The sequence below is a fragment of the Orcinus orca genome, chromosome 8, assembly GCF_937001465.1.
Source record: "Orcinus orca chromosome 8, mOrcOrc1.1, whole genome shotgun sequence".
NCBI classification, from domain to species: Eukaryota; Metazoa; Chordata; class Mammalia; order Artiodactyla; family Delphinidae; genus Orcinus; species Orcinus orca.
In genome coordinates, this window is record NC_064566.1 from 52436567 (window position 1) to 52460199 (window position 23633).

The 23633-nt window shown below is 43.0% G+C and overlaps 1 protein-coding gene across 6 annotated transcripts in view; it reads right to left on the reverse strand.

Annotated features, from left to right (window-relative positions):
* XRRA1 (X-ray radiation resistance associated 1) overlaps positions 1-23633 on the reverse strand; it is a 103168-nt gene that overhangs the window by 67749 nt on the left and 11786 nt on the right. For 2 of the 6 annotated variants that reach the window (XM_033405712.2, XM_033405716.2), the window contains 5 exons: positions 17266-17447; positions 14131-14202; positions 12867-12939; positions 9683-9780; positions 4317-4450 (listed from right to left, as the gene is read on the reverse strand). The exons of 2 other annotated variants lie outside the window; for them this stretch is intronic. In XM_033405712.2, the coding sequence (XP_033261603.1) occupies positions 4317-4450; positions 9683-9780; positions 12867-12939; positions 14131-14202; positions 17266-17447 (559 nt within the window). Of the gene's footprint in view, positions 1-4316; positions 4451-9671; positions 9781-12866; positions 12940-14130; positions 14203-17265; positions 17448-23633 lie in introns of those variants that run through there. 2 more of the 6 variants (XM_049713657.1, XM_049713658.1) reach the window with 2 other exon arrangements.

The window sequence follows — 23633 nt, forward strand, 5'->3', positions numbered from 1 at the left end:
CCACTTTCTGGAGTGTTGAATTATGTCAAAAGCTTTTACTGCATCTATTGAGATGATCATATGGTTTTTATTCTTCAATTTGTTAATATGGTGTATCACATTGATTGATTTTCGTATATTGAAGAATCCTTGCATCCCTGGGATAAATCCCACTTGATCACAGTGTATGATCCTTTTAATGTGTTGTTGGATTCTGTTTGCTAGCATTTTGTTGAGGATTTTTGCATCTATATTCATCAGTGATATTGGTCTGTAATTTTCTATTTTTGTAGTCTCTTTGTCTGGTTTTGGTATCAGGGTGATCATGGCCTCATAGAATGAGTTTGGGAGTGTTCCTTCCTCTGTAATTTCTTGGAAGAGTTTGAGAAGGATGGGTGTTAGCTCTTCTCTAAATGTTTGATAGAATTCACCTGTGAAGACATCTGGTCCTGGACTTTTGTTGGAAGATTTTTAATCACAGTTTCAATTTCATTACTTGTGATTGGTCTGTTCATATTTCCTATTTCTTCCTCGTTCAGTCTTAGAAGGTTATACCTTTCTAAGAATTTGTCCATTTCTTCCAGGTTGTCCATTTTGTTGGCACAGAGTTGCTTCTAGTAGTCTCTTAGGATGCTTTGTATTTCTGCCGTGTCTGTTGTAACTTCTCCTCTTTCATTTCTAATTTTATTGATTTGCGTCCTCTCCCTCTTTTTCTTGATGAGTCTGGCTAATCGTTAATCAATTTTGTTTATCTTCTCAAAGAACAAGCTTTAAGTTTTATTGATTTTTGCTATTGTTTTCTTTGTTTCTATTTCATTTATTTCTGCTCTGCTCTTTATGATTTCTTTCCTTCTGTTAACTTTGGGTTTTGTTTGTTCTACTTTCTCTAGTTCCTTTAGGTGTAAGGTTAGATTGTTTATTTGAGATTTTTCTTGTTTCTTGAGGTAGGGTTGTATAGCTATAAACTTCCCTCTTAGAACTGCTTTTGCTGCATCCCATAGGTTTTGGATCATCATGTTTTCATTGTCATTTGTCTCTATTTTTTGATTTCCTCTTTGATTTCTTCAGTGATCTCTTGGTTATGTAGTAACGTATTGTTTAGCCTCCATGTTTGTGTTTTTTACCTTTTTTCCCCCTGTAATTCATTTCTAATCTCATAGCGTTGTGGTCAGAAAAGATGCTTGATATGATTTCAATTTTCTTAAATTTACTGAGGCTTGATTTGTGACCCAAGATGTGATCTATCCTGGAGAATGTTCTGTGCGCACTTGAGAAGAAAGTGTAATCTGCTGTTTTTGGATGGAATGTCCTATAAATATCAATTAAATCTATCTGGTCTATTGTGTCATTTAAAGCTTCTGTTTCCTTATTTATTTTCATTTTGGAGGATCCGTCCATTGGTGTGAGGTGTTAAAGTCCCCCACTATTATTGTGTTACTGTTGATTTCCTCTTTTATAGCTGTTAGCAGTTGCCTTATGTATTGAGGTGCTCCTATGTTGGGTGCATATATATTTATAATTGTTATATCTTCTTCTTGGATTGATCCCTTGATCATTATGTAGTGTCCTTCCTTGTCTCTTGTAACATTCTTTAAAGTCTATTTTATCTGATATGAGTATTGCTACTCCAGCTTTCTTTTGATTTCCATTTGCATGGAATATCTTTTTCTATCCCCTCACTTTCAGTTTGTATGTGTCCCTAGGTCTGAAGTGGGTCTTTTGTAGACAGCATATATATGGGTCTTGTTTTTGTATCCATTCAGCAAGCCTGTGTCTTTTGGTTGGAGCATTTAATCCATTCACGTTTAAGGTAATTATCGATATGTATGTTCCTGTGACCATTTTCTTAATTGTTCTGGGTTTGTTTTTGTAGGTCCTTTTCTTCTCTTGTGTTTCCCACTTAGAGAAGTTCCTCTAGCATTTGTTGTAGAGCTGGTTTGGCGGTGGTGAATTCTCTTAGCTTTTGCTTGTCTGTAAAGCTTTTGATTTCTCCATTGAATCTGAATGAGATCCTTGCTGGGTAGAGTAATCTTGGTTATAGGTTCCTCCCTTTCATCACTTTAAGTATATCATGCCACTCCCTTGTAGCTTGTACAGTTTCTGCTGAGAAATCAGCTGTTAACCTTATGGGAGTTCCCTTGTATGTTATTTGTCATTTTTCCCTTGCTGCTTTCAATAATTTTTCTTTGTATTTAATTTTTGCCAATTTGATTACTATGTGTCTCGGCGTGTTTCTCCTTGGGTTTATCCTGTATGGAACTTGCTGTGCTTCCTGGAATTGGGTGGCTATTTCCTTTCCCAAGTTAGGGAAGTTTTTGGCTATAATCTCTTCAAATATTTTCTCGGGTCCTTTCTCTCTCTCTTTTCCTTCTGGGACCCCTATCATGCGAATGTTGTTGTGTTTAATGTTGTCCCAGAGGTCTCTTAGGCTGTCTTCATTTCTTTTCATTTTTTCTTCTTTATTCTGTTCCGCAGCAGTGAATTCCACTATTCTGTCTTCCAGGTCACTTATCCATTCTTCTGCCTCAGTTATTCTGCTATTGATTCCTTCTAGTGCAGTTTTCACTTCAGTTATTGTATTGTTCATCTCTGTTTGTTCTTTAATTCTTCTAGGTCTTTGTTAAACATTTCTTGCATCTTCTCAATCTTCACCTCCATTCTTTTTCCGAGGTCCTGGATCATCTTCACTATCATTATTCTGAATTCTTTTTCTGGAAGGTTGCCTATCTCCATTTCACTTAGTTTTTTTTTCTGGGGTTTTATCTTGTTCCTTCATCTGGTACATAGCCCTCTGCCTTTTCATCTTGTCTATCTTTCTGTGAATGTGGTTTTTGTTCCACGGGCTGCAGGACTGTAGTTCTTCTTGCTTCTGTGGTGTTCTTCTTAAGAGGGTCATATCCATCAGTCAAAGCTGATGGAATTTTTGCAAGATGAACAGAGTTTTGGAGCAGGATGATGGTGATGGTTGCACAACAATGTGAATGTACTTAATGTCACTGAATTGTACACTTACAAATGGTTAATATGGGAAGGCTTCTCATAGGGAAAAGAGGACGGTCTGAGATAGCCCTCGGAATATGTACAGAATCTACATAAGAAGAGAATGTAATGGTCGTAAGCAGGGTCTCTGGAGTCAGATGGACTTGGTTCAGATTCTGCCACTTATTAGCTTTGTAACTCTGGTTGAGTTATGTAACCTATCTGTGCCTCAATTTCCTCATCTATAAAATGGGGATAATAATAGGGCACTTACCTCATAGGGTTGTGAGGATTAAATGAGTTAGTATATGTTTAGTGTGACAGAAGAGTATTGTCTGACACATAGTAAGCATTACACATGTATCGTTATTATTTTTTTTTAAATTAAAATTTTTAGTTTAGTTATAATATTGTATTAGTTTCAGGTGTACAACATAGTGATTTGATATTTTTATAAATTATACTCCACATAAAGTTATTATACAATATTTGCTATTTTCTCTGTGCTGTACATTACATCCTTATATGTTATTTGTTTTTGTTTTTTTTTACATCTTTACTGAAGTATAATTGCTTTACAATGTTGTGTTAGTTTCTGCTGTATAACAAAGTGAATCAGCTATGCATATACATACATCCCCATATCCCCTCACTATTGCGTCTCCCTCCCCCACTCCACCCCACCTCTCTAGGTGGACACAAAGCACTGAGCTGATCTCCCTGTGCTATGTGGCTGCTTCCCACTAGTTATCTATTTTGTATTTGGTATTTTATATTTTGTTATATATGTCCATGCCACTCTCTCTCTTCATCCCAGCTTACCCTTCCCCCTCAGAACCATTTTTTTTTTAGATTCCATATATATGTGTTAGCATACGGTATTTGTTTTTCTCTTTCTGACTTACTTCACTCTGTATGACAGACTCATTGCTATTATTAAGCGAGGAAAGACCAGTACATTCTGGCCAGAAGGCATGGCTCAGCAAATGTGCATAATGGGAATATGCAAATCTTATTTAGAGGGTTCCTGAAGGGGAATAGTCTGGCAAGAGCAATAGCCACAACTTACCAGTGACCGATCAGAGGGAGGGAAAGTGACTCTCCGGACACCGGCGTCTCTCCTAATAGCACAGAGGAGTGTGGGACACCCAGCTGAGGCCTCCCGAATCTTTGGGGCTCTGTTCCCACCAGTGCCTTTTCTGGGAGCTTCAGTAGGTGGCATTCTACCTGCTTTGAGCACTCACAGCCTGTCCTTACAGACCTTTTGAGCTGCTTTGGACTATTTCTTTGGACATATGTACCCAGACAAAGGCTCAGGAGGGAAACACATGGGACAGACTCTGGGATGTAGAACTTACCGCTCTGCGACAGCCAAATTGGGTGGCAGGGAGGTGAGCCCATTGCCTGTGAGGAGCAGGACACGGAGGTGTGGCAGAAGCCCTAGATCACAGATGGCCTCCGCAGTGAGGCTGTTGAAGGAAAGGTCCAGGAACTATGGCACAAAGATATAAGATGGGGAAATAGAAGCACTACTCGTGACAATGATGCTCATACATGAGGTGGGAGCTGGATTTTTTTTTTTTTTTTAACCTTCCAGGAGGGCCCATCACCCACAGGCTAAAACCCTCCTGACTCTCAGGATTAACTTTCAAGGTCTACTAGAGTCATTCTACTATGTCCAACCTATTTGCCAGCCTCAGCCCCCATACTGCAAGCCTTTGTTTACCCCATGGTGCTGGCCAAAGTGACTGCTCCCCATTCCTTGCCACACCCCATGTAGAGATCTTTGCTTGAGCTTTTCACTCAGGAATGCCCTTTCTCCATGTATCTGAATCCAAGTCCTAAAAGGCCAGTTCAAAAGCTGCCTCCTTATAAAACCTTTCTTAATTCCCCAGCCAGATGGAATCTCTCCCTCCTGACTTTGAGTGCTTTAGCTAGACTGTTCTGAGGTTACTGCTCACAGTCAGCCAGGTAACGCTGATAACTGGACATAAGCCTGAGGAATAAGGTACTGGTACATGGATGTGCTGAGCAGGTGCTGGCACACAGTGGTGGACTAGGCTATAAACTCTCTGAGGTGAAGCACCTTGTCACTGTATCGATGTATCCTTATAATCTAGCATAGTACCTGGCACATAGTAGATGCACATTAAAAAACCAGCTGAAATGAACTGGCTTATTAGGACAATGACCCAAACTGACACCTCATCATAAAGCACTTTCTAACTAGCCATCTAGATTCATGAGATAGTTGACTTGAGTTAGGAGACCAGTCAGGAAACTGAGTTTCTCTCTGCAAAGACAAAGGCAACTGTGATAAATTATATCACCCCAGTCTCTGGTCTCCCTCTTCTAGAAGAGCCTCTCTGGACACTCACTTTAGCTCTTATGTACAAGTCTGCTCCCTTCCCTCTCCCTCTGTAATAGGGAAGAACCTTTGTACTCTATCACAAGTTAATCACTAAAGGAATGTTGCCTATAAGCTTAAATTATACGTAATGGCCCATCTCTGGGAACCCCACCTCCCAGGTAATGAGCATTAAGCTAAAATACCTTTATCTCACAGGAAACATCCTGACCAGGCCCACCTGTGAATGACTGCAGGAAGGAAGAAATTAACACATCCCCTCCGGAGGCTGACCAGAACCAGGCAATGTTAGACTTTACTCCCTCCTCTTTTAGTATAAAAGAAGCCTGAATTCTAACTCAGGCAAGATGGTTCTTTGGGACACTAGACCACCATCTTCTTGGTCTGCTGAGTTTCCAAATAAAGTCGCTATTCCTTGCCCTAACACCTTATCTCTCAATTTATTGGCTTGCTGTGTGGCAAGCAGTACTCGGTAATACCTCCACCAACACACACCCATAGACGCCTACTGAATGGGGCCAGTTTCCGCATCTTATCCCACTGGTGCAGGGACAAGGTTTCTGGTCCACCACTTCAGTGAAATACAGTCAGTCACACATACACAACTGACTGCAGGTCATTGCTGGAGGAGGACTGGGTTTGGTACTCCACTTTAGTACTTAATTGACAGGCTCTGTAGACCTGGGTTTAAGTCCTGGCTAATTGTGTGATCTTGGGCAAATTATCAATACTTAACCAAGTTTCCTTATCTATAAAGTGGAAATAATAATGGATTTTTATGAGGAATTATGTAGGTAAAGCCTTTAGCATGAAGCCTAGTGCACCATAAATGCTTAATGTTGGCTGTCATGGTCATCACAATCCCTCCATTCAAGGCCCCTATACTGAAGGCTTACTTTGAACCAGTCCCTGCCCTGTGTGAGCTCACAGCCTAGTTGGGCAGCTAGATACATATATGTGTCTGTTTAAGTAGCAATGCTGCTGGGATAGATGTTTGAGCTCCACCAGGGGGTCCAGACGGGCTTCATGGAGCAGGTGATGCTTAAGCTGCCCTCAGAGACTAGTCGGTATTCACCAAATTGTTAAGGGCAAAAAGACATACAGCACAGCAAGTGGCATGTATAGAAGCCAGGAGGCAGCCTTCCTTATTCTGAGAACTGCAAATGGTTTGGGTATGACTAGAGTCCATGGTATACAGAGGGCTTGATAGGACTGCACAGGCCATGAAAGATGCCCAGCACAAAAGGAATGCCGAGTTCATGCTGCCATCAGTAAATTCCAAGTTTTGAGAGTTCACACAAATGGGTGATCCCACTTGGCAGGGGCAGAGAGAGAAGCCTTCAAGGATGAAGACCTGGAAAGCTGGCTTGGATAAATATAGATAAAGATGGGGATCATTCTCTCCTTCATACACATATGTGGACAGTCAGCAATGGATTCTACCTCAATATCTCTCATACTTGTTTCTTCCAATCCATGCTTTATACAGCAGCCATGCCACACTGGTTTTTCTAAAATACAGTTCAGACCCTATTACTCCTCAGTTCCAAATCCTTCAATGGACCCCTGTTATCCATAGGATAAGATTCAAAGTCCCTCTAAGGCTCTCTACAGTCTCTCTTCCGTTACCTCGCCAGGCTCATCTATCACCACACTCTATGGTGTCTCACTCCATTCCAACCATACTGGGCTGTTCCATCAGTGTTCTAGCTCAGATATTGGCAAACAAAGGCCTGTAAGCCAAATCCAGCCTGCTGCCTGTTTTGTATGGCCTGTGAGCTAAGAATGCTTTGTACATTTTTAAATGGTTAGGAAAAAAGCACAAAAAGAATAACATTGTATGAAAATTATGTAAAATTCAAATTTCAGCATCATAAAGTTTTATGGGAACACAGCCCTGTCCCTTTGCTTACATATTGTCTACAACTGCTTTCCTTCTACAACAGCAGAGTGGACTAGTTATGACAGTTATGACTAGTTATGACTGTACGGACCACAAAGTCTAGAATATTCACCGTCTGGCCTCCTACCGAAAAAGTTTGCTGACCCTTGCTCTGGCTGCTTTGGCTATTTCATGTCGGGTCCAAATCTGCTCTCTATGGAAGTAAGGGCAGCTCAAATAAATGAATAGTCTTAGAACTGCAGGTCGCAGAATTTCACAGCTGGCCCAGAATTTACAGAGGGGGAAACTTAAGTTCCAGAGAGGTAAGTTATTTGGCTGAGGAGGTATGGCAAAGTAGTGGCAGACCAAGACTAGAAACGAGGTCTCCTGACTTTCAGGGCAGAGCTCCAGCTGACTCTTTTTCAGGCCCGTATGCAGAGAATCAAATCATGACAAAGCTGTTTTCCTAAACTGACTCCTGAAGAGTTCTACTCTGGGTGACAGCCTTTCTGGCAAACAAGGACAGAAGATTCCTAACTTGGATGCTGCATCTGCTGAGTCACATCAAGTTTTATTACACATCAAAGTATTCACTGCCATGAGCTGCAAATTCAGGACATTTGACAGGTTTATCCTTTTTCTTAGAGAACCCTTTCAAACCACAGAGAGATGAAAACAAATGATTGGCCAGGAGATTTTCTCTTCTCATTTATGTTCTGCATCTTGACTTTGGTCTGCTCTCTTATGTAAATAAATTCCCTTGGGTAGGGCTGGTCTGCTGGATAAATAATCTTCATCAGTTGTTATCAAACTATGAAGTAGGGCCTCCCAAAAGTCCATTATGATCAACCAGTAAGTCAGCTGTGGGGTCAGAGCCTGTAGTCATGTCCCCTCCCTGTGGCCCACTGGCACTTGAAGTAGGGGTTTGAAATGGTAAGGATGAGGAAGGTAGGATGCCTGGCACAATGCATGATATATAGAAGCTCAATAACTACTTTTATAAGAAGCAAAATAAAAAATTAATGGAAACTTATAATAAGCTCCCAGGCCTGTAGGTGAGGGAAGTGGCTCCCTGTATCTCTAGAGCATCTGGAACCAGTTTCCCACTGTCTATAATAAACTCTGGTATTGTGCTAGGTTTTTAACCTAGCACAAAATTGCATCAGTTGTAAATTTACTCTCTCCCTCTCCCTGTATTATTGCACCTTCAAGAGCGTTGCTTCCTGGATAAGCATGAGGACCACTCCTGTCAGAAATCATAGTAAAGCACTGTTATCCTCAATATGGCTGGAAACCACGGAGAAAAGGTACCATTACATTCAGTATAGCATGCTTTAAAAATGCAAGGACTTATAATCCATTTTAGGAAGATTACCATCCCAAGCGGCTAAAACTTCTTAAAACTTTGGCATGTAAAGGGCATCAACTCTTAAAAGTTCAGTTTTGTGGAAGGTCTCTCTCTGGCCAGAGCAGGTTAAATGAGGTTTTTATGAAGAATGGCCGATTCTTGACGTTTGTAGATTAAATAATTTAAGTTACCAGCTCTTTGGGGTAAACCCCAAGGCTCATGACATGGAGACATTTTGCTGAGGTGTGACTCTGAAGCTCTTCTAGAAGGCCAACAGGTGGGGAAGAGCCCATTACTTAGTGTGTGAGCCTGGCCAGATGCCCGCCCCACACCTCAAGCCAGCTCTACTGTTCTCTACTCTCCATGTATGCAGACTCCCGGGTGGTGACAAAAGCTTTGTTTCTTTGCGAAAAATGATCCTAAAGTTTTCATGGATGTTGAAGAGGTGATTAACTTGAAGTATGAGAACATGTATAGAAAATGCGTGATGATGGGAAATTTAATTTAGGAGAAAGCCAAGAGTGCAAACAAAGTTTTTTGTATTTGTGAATACAAAACAGCTGTGGATGTACAAATGTCAAGAGTCTGCTATAGAACTTATAGCAGCCCTACTTTATTTCACACTCATCCCTGGGCCTATGGCCCATAACCTTATCCGAGCTCATTAGAACCAATCTGGCTCACTCATACCAGGATGGGTCTCTGGAATCGGTCCATAACGCCTCTAGTTCAGTGGGTCCAATTTGCTGTGCCTAGCACTTAACCTCCATGGCTCAACCCCCACTGGATCCAGATCTCCCCTCAAATTCTCCTTCCTACAGTACTCTATTCAAAATCACTCCTCTGCACAGACTCCTTTGGACATGACCTTTGGCATTTATTTTCCAAGACCACGCCCCGTGGCCATAAGTATAATATATTCTCACCCACTGGCCACCACCTCCACCAGCCCCACTCCCTTATTACCACCACCAACTCCACCACCAGCCCCAGAGGAACACCCTGAAGCAAGGTGGCTATAAAGGCCCAGAGAGCCCCTTCTCAACAGTTTTAATCAGTAGACTCCTTACACCCATTCCTTACAGGGATACAGGTGGGCACCAAAAACTCCCTACCTCCAACTTACTTCCAAGGACTTAAAGTCTCCATCCTTCACGTAGACTGTTTTGATGCCATTAAATGCGAGCACCAGTTCCTTTAAGACTGGAAATGTGTGAAATGCCTCTACAGGGGGAGGAGAAAGAGAGAAACGGTGGCTTGTGAAGGACGTAAGAGAAAGATATTAACGGTGGTCATTTACTCGGTTCCCACTGCGTTAGGCCAGACACTGTGTAAAGTGCTTTACATACATGGACACTAAATCTCTAAAAACCCTGAAAAATAGGGATTACTACTTCCATTCCACTGCTGAAGAAACCAAGGCTTAGCTAGGCTAAGTGATTTGCTAGAAATAGAATTGCTGGTAAGTGGAAGGGCCAAGGACTGAATCTAAGCCTAATTCCAAAGCCCATTTAAAAAATGATCTTTATTATTTCTGGTTATAAAAGTGAAACATTCCCACCAAAAAGCTTTAAAAAACATAGAAACATAAAAGTTCCCTTTAATCTCAACACCTAGAGGTAACTATTCAAAGCTTCATGTACAATACCCCAGACCTTTTCTCATGTGTATACTGACACTGACACACACACACACAAACTTCTTTTTACAAAAAGGGACTCATACTACACACGTACTGTGACTTGCTTTTTTCCCTTAACAATATGACTTAAAGATTGTTCCAAGTCAAAACATATAGATCTGCATAATGTCTGAATTATGTTCTGTTGTATAGACATACCCTATTTTAGTTAACCATTCCCCTAGTGATAGTCGCTAGACTATCTGGATAAAAGGTTAAGAACACTCTTCCCCTTCTGCTTGAGAACTGGACCTTGGGTTAACTTTCTAGCCTTCTTCCCTTGGTAACATGAAACAAATGGTATGGTCACTGTGTTATTAGGCAATATTGCTATGGTAAAAATGACCCCAGGTTAGTAAACCACATCTGGACTAGGAGAAACTATAAATGAACTATAACGATCTCAAGGGTGCACTATAACTTTGGGCGTCTCTGTGTGTGGTGATGCCTATAACTGGACATGTCCTTTGCAGGAACTCTGGGAGCCATGTCTATGGAGTGTTACAACAGCTATCTGATCCCACGGGGAACAAGGTTTCTAAGCCAGAGTGGCTCCTGCATCCACCCAATGAGAGTTTCATTGTTTTGGCCCTGAGCTAGGGGCCACAGAGAATGGCTCATGGATGGCTACATGAACAGCAGTGAGGATTCCACTGAAGAGGAACTGCTGACGCTGTGCTGCTGGCATACTGTGTGGAATTACTCAGAGCCTTCTAAGTGAACCTGGTGTCAAGTGTGGCCTATGGTGGTTTTGTGAGTTGGAATGTTCTGTAGAGCCTAATAGAAAGATGTGCTTTCGGGATGTTTCCAATGAACATCCTTGTACAAGTGTGTTTCTGTAGAATAAATTCCTGGGAGTGGAACTACTAGACGATGTTAAGAGACATCGCCAAACTACCTTCCAAAGATATTGCACCAATTTATTACACTTGATTATGAGAGTACCCATTTCCCTACCAATGCTGGCAGTCATCAGTCCTTCTCATTTTTGTCAATATTTGATAGGCAGAAAATAGTACTTGGATGCTATTTTATTTACTAGTGAGGATGAGCATCTTTTCATATGCCTGTTGCCTGTTTTTCAAGCCCATGCTCCTGACAGACCATGCTGTTTCCTCAAGGGCAGGGACTTCGTCACATGCTTCTTTAAAAACACCCCTCAACCTCAATGCATTCAAAACTAATTCATCTTATTTCTCCCTAAACCTGCCTCTCCTGTAGTCTGTCTGTCTCAGTAAATCCTCTTGGTTCCTCCCTTTCTCTACATGCCCATTAGTTACCAAGTCTGGTTATTTCTACCTCCTCTTGAATCTCTCTCTGTCTCTCTCAATCCCCTCCACCCTTACTGCCACAGCCCTGGTTGAGGCCTCACCTCCTCTCTCCTGGAAAAATGAAACCATCTTCCAGGTTTCCTGGCTTCCATCTTATAATCCACACTCCTCACAGCCACCACTGAGCCTCTATTTCAAAGTCTTCCAAGGCTCTCTTTTGCCTGCAGGATTAAGTCCAAGTCACCCAGGGCCCCTGATAATATAGTCCTTGCCCACCTTTCTAGTCTCCATTCTCCCCTACCTATATACCCTGCACACATACAAAGCTTCCTCAGGGCCCCTGATCACTGCTCTGTTGGCCTGAAATGCCTTCTCACCTTCTAATTCTTGAGTCACTCCTATTCGTGTTTTAGGTCTCAGCCTACATACTCTTCTTCTCAGAAGTTTCCTCTGACACTCTAGGCCCGGTTGATGGCCTGGTTGATTTTCTGATTCCTTCTATCATGGCACTGACCGTATACCCTGCTATAACTGAGCTCACCAGAACAGGAACTGGACACACTGATTTCTAAAAGCCAAGCAGTCATATAGTCCTGACACCCAGCAGGGGTCGCTGTGGATCTGCTGAATAAACAAGAAGGCTTTACAGTCCTACAGGAGCTTTCAGGGACTTAACAATTTCTTACATGCAGTCCCTTGGTATCTGCAGGGGATTGGGTCCACCGCTCCCACCCTAACGCCCACCTCCACCACCATCCTGCATCACCACCATGGACACCAAAATCATGGATGCTCAAGTCCCCTGTATAAAATGATGCAGTGTTTGCATATAACCTGTGCCCAGCCTCCTGTATACTTTAAATCATCTCTAGGTTACCAACGATACCTAACATAATGTAAATGCTCCGTAAATTGTAAATACAATGTATATGCTACGTAAGTAGTTGCTAGTGCATGGCAAACTCAAGTTTTGCTTTTTGGAACTTTCCGGAATTTTTGTTCAAATATTTTCCATCCATATTTGGTTGAATCTGTGGATGTGGAATCCACAGATATGGAGGGCTGACTGTACTTATCTCATCTGAGTCTACAAGGTATCCTGCCTTGGGGAGGAAAAAAGGAAGGGCATTATCTCCATTTACAGTTAGAGAAGCAGGAGCTCACAGAGAAATGTTCTGAGTAGGCAGTGCCAGCTCTGGACTGGAATCAGGTCTGTGTGTTCTCCCTCACCCAGCCTACTGCACTCCAAAAAAAGGGATGCGTGGCCAGTCACAGGTGGACTGACAGGCAAGTTCTAACACGAGAGACTGGCTGTGACAGCCAAGAGGCAGAAGGTAGTTTTCAGGAAGAAAACTTACCTAGAGGCAGTAGGTTTTCTGAGGCATTGATGTAAATCACAGAATTAAAATGCTTGAAGTCCTTTTCCTTAGCCTGTGAGAAGGCATTTCAAAGAACACAAGATTAGTTCCCTGCCTGCAGGCCTTGCTGAAGCTCCAGAGCTACTGGCAGAAGGAGCAAAGACCTCAAGGGGTAAGAACAAGAGCAGATACTTGTTAAAGGCAGGAAGGTCTTTTCTGCTTCTTTTTTTTTCTATTATGAAATAATTCAAATGTTCATAAAAGTATAGTGAATGTTACTCTGAAGGCCCGAGTAACCACTATCCAGCTTTAATAAATCCCAATATTTTGCTGTCTTTGCTTCAAATCTCCTTAAAGAAACAGAACACTACAGAGAGTTGACCACCACCACTCCCCCTAACGTATCCATCCCCAACCATACTCTTCTCCCTCTCTCCCACAGATAACAGCTACCCTGAATTGGCGATTATCACTCCCATACCTGTTTTATACTTGTATTACATGTATGTGTATCCATAAACCATAAATACAGTGTTATTTACATGTTATAAAACTTTATATCAAATGCCACCATACTGTAGATATCATTCTGCAACCTGCCTTCTTCACTCAACACTATGTGTTTGAGATTTACTTGTGTTGAGACACATAGATCTTTTTAGATTTACTTATGTTGATACATTTTAACTGCTATGTGGCATTATATAAGCAATCTCTCTTTATATGCCATGGAAAGCCTACAAACCGAAAATATATGCCATATGTGGTATACAGCAATACACTGGCTAATGGTAGGCCACAAATCTAGCTCCAAGCTACCTATTAGCCAGTGCAAAGAAAGAAACATGACTCATTACATAAGTCACAGAGTCTGCGAGTTGAGAACAAACCAGCATCTTGGGAGAACCACTACCACTCCTGGCACTGAAACCTGAGAGAAATTTCTCCTGTAGGCTCTTCTGATGGGAACTCAGTGTCATACAATGAATCACACCCCAATAAAATTCTATGCACATTCAAACCACTTCCATAAGGCTATTTATTTCCTTTAACTCACTTCACATGGGATAATGGCAACACCAAATATACAGCAAAAGATTGTGTCTGTGAATGTTGTTCCCACCCAGTGAGTCCCTGTCTGACCCTCCCCCTCCCTATGACCAGATTCCCAGTCCCCAAGGACTCTGGAAGTACAATGGTCCAACAGCCAGGAGCTACCTCAGGTCTGGCTCACCCCAATCACACCTCTGCTGGCTGGCCTTACCTTGGAGAACTTCAGGCCGCTCACGTTAATGGTGCATAGGTCGGACGGATTCTTTACACAGTGGTGCTTCAGCTGGAACACAGTGCAGACAATCAGCGTCAAGGCCCCAACAAAGCTTATGTAATTGGCCAAGACAACAAATGACTCCCTGTTGAGGAGGGCAGCCTGGCACAGTGGAAAGAGCACGGGCTTTGGAGCTGCTCAGAATCAAGCTGCCACCTCAGCTCTCCCACCTCTGTTTCCCATCTGTAAGGTGGGGATGGAAACATTGACTTTACGTGGTTCTTAGGAACAAACTTTCTCCTAATCCTAACTGAACTCTTTGACATAAGTATGATGATGTCTCTTCATAAATGAGAAAAGCAAGGCTAAAAGAGATAAAGTGACTTCCCTAAGGTCCCACAGCTAGTAAGTGATAGATCTATGATTTGAATCCAAATCTGTAATCACTAAACACTATGCTCTTAGGACTACCATACGTTGCTCTTCACAATTAAAAAGTCAGAAGAAAATCTCAGCTTTGGAGTTTCTATTTCTGTTTAATTAAACCCCATTCTTTTTTTCAGTTAATCATTTAGTTATGGTACCTTTTATGTTTAGGCATGGAACTAGGAATTTAAAAGACAATGTATAAGAAGCAGAAATATTCCATGCCTTCTGAAAGCTTAAAACTGCATGGAAGCCAAGGAGCAAGCAAGTATTTATAAACGTGATAATATTTTAAAGGAGAAATTCAAGATGCTATGGGAGACAGTAACAGGAGGTCCTAACCTCAGTGTGGAAGTGAGGAAATACTCACTTGAGGAAGTAATATTTCAGCTGATACCTAACTGCTAAGTAGGAGTTGGTACCATGAAAGTGGGTAGCAGGGGTCATGAAAATTATCAAGGCAGGTGAAAGCAAGGTGCTTTTGAGAGAATGAAAAACAAAGTAAGGCTAGGGAGGCAGTCATTAGATCATTTGTGTCCATGTTGGCTCTGTAAAGGAACGTGGATTTTATCCTATAGTCAATGGAAATCTGTCAGAGGTTTTTTGGCAGGGGGTTAATAGAAATTTTATAAAAATTGCTATGTCTGACACACGCAGAAAGGATGAGAAGACAGGAAAGGGTGGTGAGAGACCACTGTACTAGACATTGTTAACTGGCTTCTCTAGAGCCACTTTTCTACTTCTTCCTTGTTAAAGAACCCCAATATCATTCACATTTCTCTGAGTGGATATATCAACTCCAGCTCCACAGGCTAAGTCTTGACTTTGTCTAATCCAGTCATGGTGGTCATGTTCCCCTAACCATTGACTGTTGGGATTTGTGATACAGGTTTGGCCAAGGAGACGCTGGCTGCTGGGGGTGGGACGCCAGTTCTGGGAAGTTCTTACCTTTAAAACTCGATATAAGACAGTGACAATCCCTTTTCTACCTCTGGACATCATCCTTTAAATGCGATGACCAGAGCTCAGCAGCCATCTCAGGATCATGAAGGCAATCAGCCCAAGAGGACAAGCTAATGTGCCAAGGATAGAAAAGCAGAGAGATGGAGGAACCTGGGACTTGGAAGAAGTCATTAAACCAATGAATTAACCTACCCTAGAATAACAATGCCTCTGGCTTCTTTTCATGTGAAACAAAAGCATGCTAGTTGGTTCAAACTATAATAGTTAGGAAGTTACTGAATTAGTCCAATAAAAGATGATGGTAGCCGAGATTAGGGTGGTGGCAGGGCAGATGAAGAGAAGAATACAGATTTGACAACTAATGAAAGTACCAGGGCTTGGTAATGGCAGGGATGAGGGTGGTGAGGGAGAGGCACGTGCCAAGGATAACCCCAAGTTACTTGCTTAGTGACTGGGTAGATAGTATTGAGACCATCATTGAGACCATGCATTGAACACTAGAAAAGAGGTGTTTCGGGGACTTGGAGTAAGGGGACTGGTGTAGAAGGTCAATATGAAGTGCCAGTGAAACGTTCATATCCAACAGGCGGGTAGGTACCCCATTACTCTGAAAAACATCCTTGATGCTTCTGCTATCCAAAGTGGCAACATGGGTAACAAGCTATCTCAATTAATGGGGGATGTACATGTTGAAAACAAAGGGGAAAAGAAGAGTCCTATGGGAAGTGTTTCTGCCCCTCCTCAGTACTGTTGCTTCAGTCTTCCTCATTCCCAGTGAGAAGTGGACCTAATAATCAAAGAAATTCCACAGGACTCTGCAAAAAGCTTATACTATCCACCTTGAGCGGAGATGTAACCAGCTGCCTCCTTGAAGCTCTCTTTCAGCATCTGATCTGTGCAGAAACCTATCTCTTGGCAACCATAAGCAAAGCCTGGGTACAAAGTAGGCTGCCAGGGAGTTCTTAGGGAGCTATGAGCACTGGACTGCACATGAACATTGGTTTACAAAATGTGTCTTTCTTTGCAAAGCCACTGCAGCGTTGCAGAGAGCAGATGTGAAATTACCTGGCTGGTCTCTAACACAGCCACCCCAGTGACCTTTGTAAAGCCTGCCCCAGACACTGGGTATATCTAGTCGGCATCCCTGGCTTTCAGCCAGACGCTAAACCCAAAGGACAAAGGTTGTGGTATGTGGGGCCTCCCCAATCCCCCTGCTCCTAGAGAGATCTCCCCAGAGCAGAGCAGGAATCTTTATACTCTACTAGGTGCTAGAATACGATTTTTCAATTTACTGTTCCCCCTGACCTACTGCTTTGCCTCTCTGGCTCAATTAGACTTTTTACCTGATAAAATATAAAGGCACAGCCTTTGCAATCGGTAGACCAGAGTTCTAATTCTGAGTAGTTCTAATCCTGGGTAAACCAGAGTCCTAATTACTAGCTGAGGGACCTTGGCCAAGGCAAATTACTTCCTGGGTCCTCAGTTTTCTCATCTGCACAATGGCAACAACATAATAGGGATGATAATACCTATCTCATAAGGTGGATGTAAAGAAAGCTTTACATATAAAGAAAGCTCTGGGTCCCTTCATCATCCTGGCTATGCTCAATTTGCCAAGATCACTCTAATAGTTTGGGGTGGATTGGGGGTAACTGTACCAGAGGGAAGCAGGGCAAGTCCTTGCCCCCACCAAGACAGTCGTCAGCTGGTGCTGCCAGCCTTTCAGGATGCATTTACTCTCACCAGAAAAGCCTGGTCCAGCACAGGTCCCGGAGTGTCCACTTGGTTTTCCTGTCGAGACCCTTTCTTTCCTCCAACCTCGAAAGAAACCTTCTGGCTTTCCTGACCTTCAGCTCGTGCTTCAACCACACCCCTGGGCTTCTTCTTGAGGCTACATTTCCGAGCCACTAACCAGTGTCCTCGGCCTGTTGAGAAGATCAGAACAGTGACAAGGAGCAAACTCCTCCAAAGCCACAACTTGTGCACTTACAGAATGTTTATCTTTAATACTAAAACAAAAATTAGCTCCTCATTACCTAATATGCACCAGATACCGTGCTGCAGCTGGGGAGGGGGAGCATCTATATACCTGTCTTATTTAATTGGCCCCCAACCCCAAACCCAGTGAAGACATGCTACTGCCCCCATTTTACAGACAAAAAGGCTAAGACTCAAAGTGTAGAATGACTTGCCCAATTCCTTCCTCCACATTTTTGCCTCCAAACTCTAATTGTTCCTTCAAGATTGTAGATAAAGTATTTCCTACTCTGTGAAGCCTTCCCTGACTCTCCTCAGCAGAGCTGATCATTTTTTCCTGAGCCAGCTAGTTATTGCCCCATTTGTCATCTCTTGGGTAAAGGTAAAGCCCGTTGTGTGACACCAACTCAGTGGGCTACATCTTCCCAGAACTTACCCTGGATTCTATCATTATACAGCAAAAGTTGCATTAGGAGCTCAGGATAAGAAAGTGAGAGGACAGCTGGCATTTTTTAAAGACCCAAAAATACATGCTCACTGTAGAACGAACTAGAAAATGTATGTTAAGTAAAAAGAAGAATATGAGGTTTACTAGTAAGCCCACCTAACAAAAATCATGACAACGTTCTGGAATCTGTTCTCTCCTTCATCACTAGTTTATTCATTGTAATCTGTAATTATTGTATTTGTTTGCTTGTTTATTGTCTGTCTTGCCCTCTAGAGTGGAAGCTCCATGAGAGCACAGACTTTGATTCACTCATCTCAGTATTCCCAAGGCCTGCACAGAGCTTACCACACTGTGAGTGTTGCTGAACTTACCCTGAGCCACAGCTCTCACCCACAATCATCCATTCAGACCTTTTCTGAGCATCTACTTTGTGCCAGGAGCTGGGGCTATGGAGAAGGATACAACGGAGGATTCGAAGGAGCTCAATAACGTAAAGGGTGCTGTGAAGCCCAGAGCGGGGAGCTACCAGCCTAGGGCATGAGCTAGATCTTGTATGTTGAAAGTTGACTAGGTGGAGATGGAAAAACCAAAGATTGGGACTGCAGCACAGAGCTGCAGCACAGGACTACAGCACAGAGCTGTGGGAACCAGCTTGGTGCCCCTGACCACTGGCTCTCTGCCTGCATAGCCCGCTACCCCTGCCTCAAGGGCTTGCCTTCACTCACCTGACCACTGCGGCTAATCCTGCGTCTTGGATGCAGCTCCCATCCTACGTCTGACATGAGCCAGCTCCTATTCCCATCCTGGGCCTGACAGCCCAGGCACTCATTTCCCAGGGCTGCCCCATCTGGGCCATGGACCTTTGTCCTATCCCAATAGCCCAAACTCCTAGAGCCTCCAGCCAGAGTTGGTGCCAAAACTGCCAAGAGAGCCAGGAAGGAAGGCCTGGAGTGTGTGGGGAGATAGACCTGAGGGAAAAGAGATGAGGCTGGAGAGGTCAGCAGAGTCAGATCTCAACCAGAATAAGAAGTTTGGGTTTTAATGGGGTAGGCTTTTAGCAGGAAGAGTATTCATGGGAAGGTTTTTTTCCCCTGTAAATTTTCATTTTGAGATAATTTCAGACTTCCCGAAAAGCTGTAAAAATAATACAGAGTTCCTGTACAGCTTTCACCCAGGTTCCCTAATGTTAACATCTTACATAATCATAATACAGTGGTTAAAACCAAGAAATTAACACTGGCATAATATTAGTAATGAATCTACAGCCTTTCTTTGATTTTTGTCAGTTTTCTCACTAATGTTCTCTTTCTGTTCCAGGATCCAATCCAAGATCTCACATTTCATTTAGTTGTCACATCTGCTTAGTTTCCCCCAAACTGTGACAGTTCTGTAGTCTCTATTTTTCTTGTGTGATCTTGACACTTTTGAAGAGTACTAGTCAACTGCTTTATCAAATGTCCCTCAATTTGAGTTTGTTTGATGTTTTCCCATAATTAGACTAAGGCCTTGCAGTTTGGCAAGAAGTGATGCTGTGCCCTCCTCAGCACAAAATGTCAGGGCATACGTGATGTCAATATGTCTTATTACTGGTGATGTTTATTTTGATCACTCGGCCAAGGTGGTATCGGCTTAGTTTCTCTTAGTTTTTCTTAGTTACTAAGAAGTCCTTTTCTAATTAATAAAGATAGCTCAAGACTATACAAATATCCTGCTTCTCATCATACTTTGACCCACTAATCCTAGCACCTGTGATGATTAATTTTGTGTCAACTTGGCTAGACTATGGTAAGCAGTTAGTCAATCAAACACTAATCTAGGTGTTGCTGTGAAGGTATATTGTAGATGTGGCTAACATCCACAACCAGTTGACTTTAAGTAAAGGAGACTATCCTTGATAATGTGTGGGTCTCACCCACTCACTTGAAAGACCTTAAAAGCAAATACACCTCCGGGGGAAGATAGCGGAAGAGTAAGACGGAGATCACCTTCCTCCCCACAGATACACCAGAAATACATCTACACATGGAACAACTCCTACAGAACACCTACTGAACACTGGCAGAAGACCTCAGACCTCCCAAAAGGCAAGAAACTCCCCACGTACCTGGGTAGGGCAAAAGAAAAAAAGAAAAAAGAGACAAAAGAATAGGGACGGGACCTGCACCAGTGGGAGGGAGCTGGGAAGGAGGAAAGGTTTCCACACACTAGGAAGCCCCTTTGTGGGCAGAGACTGCGGGTGGCGGAGGGGGGGAGCTTCGGAGCCGAGACGCGGAAGAGAGCGCAGCAACAGGGGTGCGGGGGGCAAAGCGGGGAGATTCCTGCACAGAGGATCAGTGCCGGGGCGGGCGGGGCTGCGAGCTGAGGCTCGGGCTTCGGTCGGAGCGCAGGGAGACGACGGGGGTTGGCGGAGTGAACACAGCCTGAAGGGGTTAGTGCACCACGGCTAGCCGGGAGGGAGTCCGGGAAAAGGGCTGGAGGTGCCGAAGAGGCAAGACTTTTTCTTCCCTCTTTGTTTCCTGGTGCGCAAGGAGAGGGGATTAAGAGCGCTGCTTAAAGGAGCTCCAGAGACGAGCGCGAGCCGCGGCTAAAAGCGCGGACCCCAGAGACGGGCAGGAGACGCTAAGGCTGCTGCTGCCGCCACCAAGAAGCCTGTGTGCGAGCACAGGTCACTATCCACACCTCACTTCCGGGGAGCCTGTGCAGCCCGCCACTGCCAGGGTCCCGGGATCCAGGGACAACTTCCCCAGAGGAACGCACGGCACGCCTCAGGCTGTTGCAATGTCACGCTGGCCTCTGCCGCCGCAGGCTCGCCCCGCACTCCGTGCCCCTCCCTCCCCTGGGCCTGAGTGAGCCAGAGCCCCCAGATCAACAGCTCCTTTAACCCCGTCCTGTCTGAGCGAAAAACAGACGCCCTCTGGCGACCTACACGCAGAGGCGGGGCCAAATCCAAAGCTGAGCCCCTGGGAGCTGTGAGAACAAAGAAGAGAAAGGGAAATCTCTCCCAGCAGCCTCAGAAGCAGCGGATTAAAGCTCCACAATCAACTTGATGTACCCTGCATCTGTGGAATACCTGAATAGACAACGAATCATCCCAAATTGAGGGGGTGGACTTTAAGAGCAAGACTTATGATTTTTTCCCCTTTTCCTCTTTTTGGGAGTGTGTATGCTTCTGTGTGAGATTTTGTCTGTATAGCTTTGCTTCCACAATTTGTCCTAGGGTTCTATCCGTACGTTTTTTTTTTTAATTTTTTCTTAATAATTAATTTTAATAACTTTATTTTACTTTATCTTCTTTCTTTCTTTCCTTCCTTCCTTCCCTCCTTTAGACAACAAATCATCCCAAATTGAGGAAGTGGACTTTGTGAGCCAGATTTATGATTTTTTCCCCTTTTCCTCTTTTTGGGAGTGTGTATGTGTATGCTTCTGTGTGAGATTTTGTCTGTATAGCTTTGCTTCCACCATTTGTCCTAAGGTTCTATCCGTCCGTTGCTTTTTAAAATTTTTTTCTTAATAATTATTTTTTAATTACTAACTTTATTATATTTTATTTTATTTTACTTTATCTTCTTTCTTTCTTTCCTTTTTCCTTCCTTCTCTCCTTCCTTTATCCCACCATCCCTCCCTCCCTCCTTTCTTTCTTTCCTTCTTTCCTTTTCTTTCTTTCTTTCTTCCTTCCTTCTTTCCTTCCTTCCTCCCTCCCTTCCTTCCTTTCTTTCTTCCTACTTCTACTAATTCTTGCTCTCTACTTTTTCTCCCTTTTATTCTGAGCCGTGTGGATGAAATGCTCTTGGTGCTGCAGCCAGGAGTCAGTGCTGTGCCTCTGAGGTGGGAGAGCCAACTTCAGGACACTGGTCAACAAGAGACCTCCCAGGTCCACATAATATCAAATGGCGAAAATCTCCCAGAGATCTCCATCTCAACACCAGCACCCAGCTCCACTCAACGACCAGCAAGCTACAGTGCTGGACAACCTATGCCAAACAACTAGCAAAACAGGAACACAACCCCACCCATTAGCAGAGAGGCTGCCCCAAATCATAATAAGTCCACAGACACCCCAAAACACACCACCAGACGTGGACCTGCCCACCAGAAAGACAAGATCAAGCCTCATCCACCAGAACACAGGCACTAGTCCCCTCCACCAGGAAGCCTACACAACCCACTGAACCAACCTTAGCCACTGGGTACAGACACCAAAAACAACGGGAACCACGAACCTGCAGCCTGCAAAAAGGAGACCCCAAACACAGTAACATAAGCAAAATGAGAAGACAGAGAAACACACAGCAGATGAAGGAGCAAGGTAAACACCCACCAGACCTAACAAATGAAAAGGAAATAGGCAGTCTACCTGAAAAAGAATTCAGAATAATGATAGTAAAGATGATCCAAAATCTTGGAAATAGAATAGACAAAATGCAAGAAACATTTAACAAGGACCTAGAAGAACTAAAGATGAAACAAACAATGATGAACACCACAATAAATGAAATGAAAAATACCCTAGATGGGAACAATAGCAGAATAACTGAGGCAGAAGAACGGATAAGTGACCTGGAAGAAAAAATAGTGGAAATAACTACTGCAGAGCAGAATAAAGAAAAAAGAATGAAAAGAACTGAGGACAGTCTCAGAGACCTCTGGGACAACATCAAACCCACCAACATTCGAATTATAGGGGTTCCAGAAGAAGAGGAAAAGAAAGGGACTGAGAAAATATTTGAAGAGATTATAGTTGAAAACTTCCCTAATATGGGAAAGGATATAGTTAATCAAGTCCAGGAAGCACAGAGAGTCCCATACAGGATAAATCCAAGGAGAAATATGCCAAGACACATATTAATCAAACTGTCAAAAATTAAATACAAAGAAAGCATATTAAAAGCAGCAAGGGAAAAACAACAAATAACACACAAGGGAATCCCCATAAGGTTAACAGCTGATCTTTCAGCAGAAACTCTGCAAGCCAGAAGGGACTGGCAGGACATATTTAAAGTGATGAAGGAGAAAAACCTGCAACCAAGATTACTCTACCCAGCAAGGATCTCATTCAGATTTGATGGAGAAATTAAAACCTTTACAGACAAGCAAAAGCTGAGAGAGTTCAGCACCACCAAACCAGCTTTACAACAAATGCTAAAGGAACTTCTCTAGGCAAGAAACACAAGAGAAGGAAAAGACCTACAATAACGAACCCAAAACAATTTAGAAAATGGGAATAGGAACATACATATCGATAATTACCTTAAATGTAAATGGACTAAATGCTCCCACCAAAAGACACAGATTGGCTGAATGGATACAAAAACAAGACCCATATATATGCTCTCTACAAGAGACCCACTTCAGACCTAGAGACACATACAGACTGAAAGTAAGGGGATGGAAAAAGATATTCCAGGCAAATGGAAACCAAGAGAAAGCTGGAGTAGCAATTCTCATATCAGACAAAATAGACTTTAAAATAAAGACTATTAGAAGAGACAAAGAAGGACACTACATAATGATCAAGGGATCGATCCAAGAAGAAGATAGAACAATTGTAAATATTTATGCACCCAACATAGGAGCACCTCAATACATAAGGCAAATACTAACAGCCATAAAAGGGGAAATCAACAGGAACACATTCATAGTAGGGGACTTTAACACCCCACTTTCACCAATGGACAGATCATCCAAA